The sequence below is a fragment of the Colletes gigas genome, unplaced genomic scaffold (assembly GCF_013123115.1).
Source record: "Colletes gigas isolate AHSC1104 unplaced genomic scaffold, ASM1312311v1 Colletes_gigas_Sc00037, whole genome shotgun sequence".
Classification (NCBI taxonomy): Eukaryota; Metazoa; Arthropoda; class Insecta; order Hymenoptera; family Colletidae; genus Colletes; species Colletes gigas.
In genome coordinates, this window is record NW_025106666.1 from 1493144 (window position 1) to 1503666 (window position 10523).

General features: G+C 38.8%; 1 protein-coding gene and 1 long non-coding RNA gene across 12 annotated transcripts; one reads left to right on the forward strand and one right to left on the reverse strand.

Annotated features, from left to right (window-relative positions):
• Positions 1-4: 4 nt before the first annotated feature.
• LOC122402554 lies at positions 5-9608 on the reverse strand. 11 transcript variants are annotated; one of them, XM_043405441.1, is made up of 7 exons: positions 9534-9601; positions 6695-6805; positions 4231-5069; positions 2920-3260; positions 2576-2739; positions 1129-1313; positions 5-807 (listed from the first exon to the last, which is right to left on the reverse strand). In XM_043405441.1, the coding sequence occupies exons 3-7, from the start codon at positions 4333-4335 to the stop codon at positions 511-513; spliced, it is 1092 nt and encodes a 363-aa protein (XP_043261376.1). In that variant the 5' UTR covers positions 4336-5069; positions 6695-6805; positions 9534-9601; the 3' UTR covers positions 5-510. The 11 variants fall into 11 exon arrangements, with proteins under 11 accessions (XP_043261376.1, XP_043261380.1, XP_043261372.1 ...); XM_043405445.1 differs by lacking the exon at positions 6695-6805 and having other exon boundaries at positions 4231-4673; positions 4739-5069; positions 9385-9595; XM_043405437.1 differs by having other exon boundaries at positions 9385-9595.
• On the forward strand, positions 688-1202 carry LOC122402556. The gene is made up of 3 exons (XR_006259521.1): positions 688-829; positions 919-1007; positions 1084-1202. It is a non-coding gene; the product is annotated as an uncharacterized LOC122402556 (long non-coding RNA).
• Positions 9609-10523: the final 915 nt, after the last annotated feature.

Sequence of the window (10523 nt, forward strand, 5' to 3'; positions counted from 1 at the left end):
ACAATATTATCATATTTTTTAACTTTTCTAACATATTTTATTAACTATTATCTCACTTTTGCTTTGCAAAACAAAATTTCTTCTATTAATACGATTCTTAATAGAATGCAAAAGTTATGGCTAGGTACTGGGACATCGAAATCTGAATGCTAGAACAGTCGCATTTGGTTAACCACATATTGGTACATTCGTGTTTACTGACATTTTTATCCGTAGTAAATTTCATACCGTAAAAAGTAGAAATGACCAATTATTAGTATATTGTTTATCTGCGACTTTTGATCATTTTTCGGCGGTTCGAAATCGCTTAGAAATTTCCTGACTCGTATGTCTAAAATAATCGAAGTTAATATTCGGTAACCGTGCGTATCGAGGAAGCGTAAAAAGATACAATTATATTTCCCAGTAGATAAGTAATTTCTTTTCGAAAATCTGTACGATCGGTCGACAGTCTGTTTCTGCGACAAACGATGAAAAATGAACAACACTGTGATTATAACGGAACAATAATCAGAGGTGCGCGAGTACCTCGACAGCGGCAACCGGAGGCGTTTGATCCCCGCTCAAAATCACGGGTTCCGATTCAGTCTGAACGATCCTGACCAAGTTCGCGTCCTTCTTCGAAGGTGCGACATTCGTATTCGAAGCAACGTTCGATCTAGCGCAATAACTCGGTGGTCTGCTTTCTCGAGTTGTGCCGGGAGTCACGATACTACCAGCATTGGACCTGTAGGTCGGCGGAGGCGAGGACGTTGGTTGCAAACGATCCAGAAGCAATAGTCGAAGCCTATACTCCTGCATACTCGCCTGAAATCACAATCGGTTACAAGTATTGAAATTTCAGCTTTGTCCTTTCTATGACGCGACGTATCAATTTCTCCCACAAACAAATATGACAATTTCTTTAAAATTTTGTAGATCCGTAGGGGACTCAAATAGAAGTGGTATTTTTTGTGATTCTTCTCATCGATACCGATCGATCCCTTCTAACGAAGCTTTCCAGACAAGTATGTATACAAGTAGCACACATTCTTGCGTTCAAAATGCCTTCTAATACTTACATTATTCTTTACAACGAAAAAGAAAATAGGTTTGAAGGAGCGTTAAAAGAAATTTATGAGCTGTTACCTGATAACTTGGTGGTGGTGTTCTAAACTGAAATTCCGGATAAATCATAGCAGCGTACGGATGAATTGGCCTTGCTGGCGGGATCCTGCCCGAGATCCCCGTGAAACCAAAGAAACTACTACAATTTTCTCGACTGGTCACTCGCCACGCTACAGCGCTCACAGTTACCAGAACCACTCCTATACCTGCAACAAAACGCGTTGCCAGAAAGTAAGCAAACGTATTTCGAAAATCAAACGCATCGAACAAATCGATCGTTTAAACGTCGACTACAATTAAGTAAACTTGTTCACATTAAAAAAATGATAATGTTACTTGTCGAACCGTCTTATAATTATGAGCTACACCGATGCTAAATAATGAAATTCGTCTATACACGTTCCTTTTATTTTGGGACTCAACCCCCTCTATATTAGGCACCATCTATTATACATAAAAATTTAATAATAGGTTACGATTATTAATAAAGTTCAATTTGAAAAAATAATGATACACGAGTGTTTGCAGTGTTGGGTGTTCTCAACGTTGTGAACGAATCGTGTGAAATAGTCAGCTGAATTCATTGGATAGTTAAAAATTACGGTAACGTTAAGTATTGTCATGTGTTCTCACGAACGTCAGCATGCGAGAATAGTGAGAATTAAGAAAATATCCTTCGAAGAAACGTAATTATCTAAGTTTTCGCATACGCACATTTGCGCTACCCTCTCATACTCTGGCACGAATTCTTCCTCGCTTATGGCATTCGAACCATACTTACAGTTTCTTTTGGTACGATACCGCCCCTATATCGAATAGTTACATTTTTTTAATCATCTTCTAATAGGACATTTTGAGATGCACACAATGATCTACAATTAAAATTCACTTAAGGGCAGAATCGTGTAAAATCTGTTTAATGAGAACTGTGAATGTACTAACGAAACTAACCAAATATTCAGAATTCAGCAGAAATTTATACGACTCGCCATCTTTATTTGCAATTTTCTAGTACCTCTGTCTCACGGTCCTTCGACGCGTAGGCGTACGACGTCGATCTCTGTAGGTTAGAGCTTTCTCCCATTGTGAGAGCCATTCTATACAGGTCGCAGGTTACATGCCCACGTTTAGAAAGTAACCATTACGATCACGATTCCCCTTCTTTCGTTATGCCACGAACCTCTTGCAGTTTCCTACTGCCTCTGCTGCGTATTTCATAACTCGTTGTTTCTCATTTCAGTGATTTTAATCCTTCGAAAATATGCTTCGAAAGAATCCAAGATAGAAATCTCGTAATAAGCGCAACTCGTCTAACGAACGCATCTCATTTCTGTGTTTTTCAAATAAGGATTTGTTTCTAAAGTAATTTCCAAATCCGAAAAATGTGGTACAACTGGCAACGATAGGGATTCTAGGACCGAAAATGAATCGAAAGGACGTTGATACGTGCAAAGAAGATAATTCTTACCGATCATGAGAAGCGCTACGGCAATGTGATCCCGACCCGAAGCTCTGAGAGCCCCTAGCAGAGCGCCAGCACCCGCGCATACGAGACCCACTACTCCGACGCCCAGGATGGACCAACGTACAGGAGGGGAGCCGAGGCCGCAACATTGCTTCGGTACAGCGTCCCTGTAATACAATAACCAACGGATGAAACGATATACCGATGTACGTGTCAGGTAAATCAATCACATCTTGAGTCATCACGAAGCCGGCAAACTGCCCATTGCACCCCCTTGTTCAGAGTGGTCGAGTATTAATCCTGACTCTGCGTTACCTCTAAAAAAATACACGCAAATTCGTATTCACCTGCCAAAAGCAGAGACGCTAGTCGAAACCGGAAAAGGTAGACCAAGGCTAAGGCCCCTAAGACCCAAATGAGGTGGCGGCGGGTGCAGAAATCCCCCTGGAGGTGTTACCAATGGTATTCCGGGCGCGGTAGAAGGCTGGCATCCCGGTGATGTGCCAGGATACGATGGTGGTAGCGAACAAGATCTCAAGGCACGACGGTGTTGTCTGCGCATCCGTCTCTCTCTTCTACGAGCACCTCGTATACCGTCCAGTTCCTCCAGTGCTTCCAGACCGCTCTGGAGAGCCAGTTCCGTCTGCGCCTCCGTCGAAGTAAAAGATCGCGCATTCTCTCGCGACTCCTACAACAATACATCGAAACATCATTTACAGGCTATCTCATAATCATCGGATAACTTGAAACGTGCAAATTTCTTGCACGCAGAGATATCAGAAAAAAATAGCCATCGGCTTTCCCATCGACTGCGATACCCTGAACCTTTGTGGAAGGTGGTGTGCCCTTCGTCAAGACGCACGATGTTGGTCACTCGTGTGCAAGGTTTACGATTATTATCGCGAATAGAAAAATCGCGGGAGGCACGCAAAAATGTGCAACAAGAATCGTGCAGTAAAACGTCTTTTCACGAGTAAGAAGAAATGTTATTTCACTTGTGTTGCCTATCGGATACCGATCACCCCGTACTCTTATCGCTTTCCTTTCGGATTACGTTTTCTCTCCACTCTTGTTTACAGTATACTCAACACTACCTTAACCTACATACATCCTGTGTCCTGTATAAATGTTTTTAACCATCTCTCGCTAACCTCTTTTTTCGTTACCGTTGCCTGTAATTACCTCCTCCGCACGCTCTACTGTCCCCATTCATTTCCCCACTCCTATCTTGTCTCACCTGCACCACCATCTCTTCTCTAATTGCTGCTCTTCCTACCTCATGCATTCCGTGTATGCTCACCCCCTTCTTCTATTGCTTACTCTTCTCTCTCTCACACCACCCTTGATTCTCTAATCCACCTTAAAATCCTTCTCACCCACACACCCTGCATTTCTGCCTTTCTTCGTCCATGGAATATCTTTCCGATATACTTTGTTCTATCGCCAAACGTAAAAAAAAGCTTGTCTAACCGAGTCCCTAAGGCATACATATGTACGTACCTAAATATCTAGCTTTTATTTTATTTGGATGTAGGATTAATGTCATCCTGAGAGTAGCATGATAACGCGTTTGAACAGTAGAGAAGTATCGAACGAGAACATGTGAAATGGAAAAAAAGAGGAAATGTGTAAGTTAATAGAGAGAAAAAAATATGTACCTGCGGTCTGATGAGGTGATTGTTCCTAGCATTATCGATGGTTGCACCGCCTACTGTGACGACACTGACGGGTCTCGGGGCATTCTCGGACAGAGCCCCAGCCATCGTGCGACTCTGAACATCGGACTCCAGGGTAATTCACCTTCCCTTTTGCTTTCACAACTTCACTCGCTATCGCGCTTATCCTAAACTCCAGTTTTACACGTTCCGCTCTTATTCTCCCCTCTCTTCTCCTCTCCGCCTTTCCACCGCCATCCACTCGGTGATATCCTTGTCCTTCTCGCGACTCGCCTTTCTCTTTTTTCCTGTTTCGATCGAGTATTACTTCACTACGTATCTCGCTTTTCATTTATCCCGATCGAGTGTTGCTTTTCTTTTTAAACGTCTCTTTCCTATCTTTCACGTTGTCTTTATTCCTTTCATATTCATGTTCTCTCTGTGCACTGTAATCCGTTATGTCACTCCCGACCCGTCGCACTACGCCTATATTATCTGCCTTTCTTCCTACCTTTATTTTCGCTTTACAGACATCCCTCATTCTCTGCTTTTCGTTCCCTCTGTCTTTCCATTTACTCGCACTCTACTTTGTCGCTGTTTCTAGTTGTCCCGTCTCTTTTGTCCAACAAAGCGTGAATCGTACGCTTTTGTCCGTTTTTCGTACGCTCCGTGGTGTGCTTTAATCTTTCGTTTCGCCGCTAAATATCGCCCATTCCCTTATTTTCTCAGCCAAACACATTTAAACTGTCAGTTTCCAACCCCGGATTTTCTCGTCTGCATTTCTCGACAATTTTCTTCTCGCTGGTTCGCGATTTTACCACAGAGCGTGCAAAATCGTTGATCTAGTGGGATAAAAATCAATATTTAACAATACTTATAAACATGTATCTACTTTAAAATCAATTCTATCGTAATCTACAGATAGTAAACGAACAAGAAAATCAAATATTGACTACGCGAATTTGTGTGCTTCTTCAATATTCAAATTATCCAAAGTATTTTTTATATTAATATTGTATATTTCAGTTTAGAGTAATGTAAGTTTAATTACGTTGTTATGAAAGCTTTCTCGATTTTCGTTCCTCCAGATCAACGATTTTACGCACTGGATAGTGCCTTTGATCGCTAACGGAGGAAAGACGTTTAATTTCTAACAAAAATTCATCAGAACCTAAACCTTCTTTCGCATTGTACAATTATATACAAGTATACTAAATCTTCAAAGTTTCTTTCAAGTTTTGCAATTCATTGTTTAATAACTCCTGCGCAGATTTATATGGTTCATTTTGCAGGGATCTTTTAGTAACTTACCAAAGAATCCCTAGTACCTTGCATTGCATTGCCGGGTTTTCTCGCACATACGCAGCGCGTCGTATATTTCTTGAATGTATAACGAAACACGAAGAAAAATCCAAAATTGTAATGGATCTGATGATTCCTTAATAACAACAAAATTAGGGTCCATACGACACCCTTCTTCGTTCGATCAAAGTACGGTACTGCATCGTTTTCGATGCGCATGCGCGGAAAATTCCAGCACATCTAACAATATTGGCGCCAAAAAATCGCGGCAGCGTGCGTCGTGTGTGTTTCCACAATTAATTGCGTGTATCGAGAAAGCTGATAGAGGTTCCTAAATAACTACGAACAAAGCAGCAGGAAGCATTTCGTACTTTAATAAGAAAGGTAGACGAAAGCAGTCGAGAACCAATCAATGGAACAGAAATTCAAGAACGAAGAGGCGTGCATAAGGAAGAGGTTATGTTGCAACGAGAAGAATTTTGTATCGATCAATGTCACGAAATGTTCAGGCACGAAAATTCCATACTTTTTTATCATTTAGGCAACGAAGAGAATCAACACAATCTTTAAACGAATTGTGTTGTCTGATGCAAATAGAAAAAGAGGTTGCAAAAGTATTCGTTGCTTCGAATATTGGCAATGAAAACAGTGCTGAGGTTTTTGCAAAAGTTAATAATTAGTATTCAATCAGATTCAAATAAAAATATTGCAAAGAAATTTATTTATAAGTTTTTTTTTTAATTAAATGTAGTGGTACGAAAAAGTTTTCAAAACTTCTTTTTACAGTAATATACGAATAAATGAGAAAACAAATAATATTTCAATTTGTAATCAATTTATTTTTTAACATTTCTGTTGAATACTAAGTACTAAATATATTGTACTGTGGTCCGCTGACTTGAAGTCCCGCGAGACGGCACAGGGGCAAGGGGAGTCGGACCGCCCATTTATCTGTCTCGCTCCCTTGCTCTCAGGCAGTCCACATGTGTGTGTAACTGCCGCGACGAATAGCGAGCTAGAGACCAATGTGTGCGTGGGAATACGTGTGCCCCTTCTACTTCTCCCGCATTCTTTCCGCGGGACTTCAAGTGAGCGGAGCACAGTACCACCATAGGCACTTTAGTTTCAAAAATTGTTAAGGAAATATTCGATAAATCATAATTACCCATCAACGAAGCGTGAAAATGTATTCGGAAATGATTTCCCCCCATATTTCAAATCGACGTCGTATCGGTGGGAAAATCGGTCCTGTTTGAATCGTAATCTAGCTGGCAACCTACACATCGTATTAATGTAAAAAGTATTTGTAATTGCAGTAAACACGAATCGTTTACGACACGATTTTCTTCAGACAAAAGCACGTCGTACTTTGCCGGAAGAATGTACATCATTGTTCGTTGTTTTAAATTGGAAAAACAAGAAAAGACATACGATCGTGAATCAAAATATCGACTCTATAAGGCTAGATGAACACGAACGGTGCGTTGCTGTTGCGTTTCTACATTTTTCCTTGTTTTGGTCTTGAAAACAACCAAGACAAACATAGGAATGTTGTTCTTGTCAGTCTGTGTTGATTTAATTGCAAAATAAGGAAAAACAGAAACGCAATGGGTACACACCGCTCGTATGCATTTGGCCTTAGAATGTTTGTCCGAATCGAATCGTGTCGTAAACGTTTCCTGTTTCAACGGTGAATATAAAGTCAACATTAACGCGGAATTATTTGAAAACTTTCTCCTCGTCTTTGTAAATACGACATTTTATTTTTCGAAACGTCGACGTCAAATATAATAACTTAGGTTGGTTATCTTGATTAATGCAGGACTTTTTAACCCCCATTTCTTGCAATAATCGAGATAACGAATCCAACGAGTAGTAACTCTACACATCCTATCCCAGCTACTATCCTAATTTTACTTGTTGATTAACAATCATTTCCTTCACTCGTCAAAAGCATACAACGAACGAGACTTTCATGCAATAATCAAAGTTCTACTGTATACCTTGCAACGCATATGCTCGTAACAACTCTTTGTATCTATATGGAAAATGAGAGAAGTTAAGAATTAATTTTAGCCATTTGTTACCAGGAAGCATTAATTTCATATTCTCATGCGCGACGCATTACACATACGAAGTATATTCCAAAATATTAATGTTCGTATTCGTCTATTGGGGCAGTAGAATTGGGACATTGGATCCCACTGCTTCAGCTGTCCAAGCACTAGGTCATTCTAATAGTTATACATTTATTATATCTTACAGTTTGTTACTATAAGTATCTTATTTAACACGCATCATGTGCGATATAATGTTAACCTGTATCAATTTTAAAAGTATCCGTATTTTTTAAAACCGGCCATAAAGAAGACAAATATAACTGTATCCTGGTTTAGTTCGAATCTTTCGACTCTGTTTTGCTATTAAAAAATCGTACTTGTTTTAAACAATTGCAGAAAAAATTAAAAAATTTTAATTTTTTGTTATTCGTTTGTTGACGACACGGTTATTATTTTTCGAGGATGAATTAGTTAATACTAACTTTATTGAAAGTTTCAAAATGTTTTCGAGATACGTTTAAATATCGCTAAAGATCATAATGTATCAAAGTTCCAGCAACATCCAAGATGTTCGAAAAACGGCCGATTTCGCATGGTTTGACCTATTAATTCGCTAATGCTCTCATTTTCTACTCGTCCATCGCGTAAAAATTGATCGATCTCGATACTTTTTATGACGCTTTGGGAGCATCAGTTTTCCGTAATAGAATTTCGTATTTTCTCCACAAACGAGCATCGACGGTAAAACTCGTAACCGACTTGAAACTAACTGTATCGCGACGTTTACGTTGCAAATTATCGTCGCACTCGCGACCGACCGTTTTGACAAACGGTACTTTTCGCGCGTATGTGTTTCTACGTCTCTACGCGTTGATTCAACAATTCGACGGCATAGTATAATTTTCAATCGAAACTACTCCACTGCCCGTGTCTATGTTAAAGATTTTTTTTTAAATACGCGCGTATGTGTGTCATTGTTGTCTAACTAATTATACCTAGTTGAGCTTTAAAAAAAGACTATTGCAAACACGTTACGAAGAATGTGCGTTACAGATCCCGTACAACCGGGGGAACAAAAACCTGGCCGCATTAATTTAGACGTGCAGTCGCCACTAAGTCAAGAAGACGCAATATTTGAAAATACTCTATCTTTAAGAAAGAAACGTTAATCGCTTAACTGAATTCTCTCATACAGTACCATTATAAATTCGGATACAATAGCTTTATGCGCACCTCTTCTCAAGCAGAGTACGGCTAACCAGTTTTTTCCACGGGTATATTTATCTTTGTTGAAACGATTGAATATTTCTATCGTTGGCCAACAATTGAAAATAAGACATTGAAGTTGTGGAACTCGATAAAAAAAAGTATTTCTGTAAAATATTCAACGTTTCGATGCTGTAAACTATTCTATCTGTAGCTAATCGTTGAAACCACTTGTTTCGGATTCTTTTCCCGAAATATTTGCAGCCTTAATTTTCATAATACGAACATTGAAAAAACTAGCGAACAATCGGCCACCGAATCTGAGGCGTTAGATAATTATTGACAGAAATGGTACGCGCTCATGCATGCTTTCCAAAGTAACGCGACACTACGTTCGAAGTCACCATTAAACACTTTCACATTGAAGGTAATAAATGAGAAACGGAATCTAACTAATCTGGTTCTGAAATCACTGTAAGATCCTCGGGGACGTTGACGATCCGTTTAAAAAGCAGATATCCACGCGATACGATTTTGTAACTGCAAAATATTATGGAAGACAGTCGAGTGCAAAGAAGCCATCCTTTACCTCGAAATCACGCGTACCACACAGCTTGTAGCGTTCAATTTATCTTTGAAACCAAGAATCGCGTGTATTTTAGATTCACTGTTTTCCACTTTTCAAGCCTCCGCACAAACTTGTATCAATGTTCGCGAAAATAGGTCGAATCGTGTTACCTTGGTTTTTAGACTAACATCACCGAAAACAACACAACTCGAACTCAGATAGCTGTTGTACTGTCTAGTACTGACGAACAAAATGTAGAAACCTGCGGCGACAAGGAGCAAAACCCTCAGGAGCGCACTCGTGTAGCTAAGAGTAGAACTCAATCGAGAAAAAAGCACCAATCGTTCCTCGGTTCCAGTGGAAAGCGTGGAAACTTTTACGAATTTATTGTTTGTTAAATAGAGATAAAGGTACTGAAAACAAACAAATATTTGTTTTATAATAACGTGTTGATATGGCCAACTGTTGCGTGTGCTTTGATATACTGTCCGATAGTCTCTTATATTCTTTTTATTCGCATTTCATCTTTTGGAAATAACGTATTGAGATTGTTGAGTAAAGTTACTACTGATCAGAATTATTAACTTGCTACCTTTACTTTTCCCTTATCCTGTATTTGTACCTAAAATCTGGTCACCCTTTTAAACTAAATATAAACAAATACCTCAAAAAAGAAGAATAATTCTCAATCTATTCACTGTGAATAAAATTATTTAAATTAAGAAAACTTTCCACAAAAAGAATATTATAGGAAATTTTATGCTCTGTATTTAAGAAATTCAATCAAACTGGGTCTTAAAATTGATAAGATAATCAAAGAATTTGCAAATGTACATCAATAGTTACTATTCCTCATTGATTTTATAACAAACATAATATAATTCATGTAAAGTCATCTGCAATCCGAATATAAATAGCCAGAATTTCTCTGGCCTTACTTTTACACAATTGTACTTATTTTACAGTAATCATTGTATTGCAATTTTTATGGTACTTAAAATGAACAGAGTTAGTTTACAAGTTATGATATTATCTGTTTGTTACAAATTTCCCACTGTTTAGTTAGCGTAACTTACAAGCAATACTTGGTTCTTCTAGATTATGTTTCATGTTAAGTGTGCACTAAAAAAACATTGAAAGCTAGATTTATCAGTCAGTTT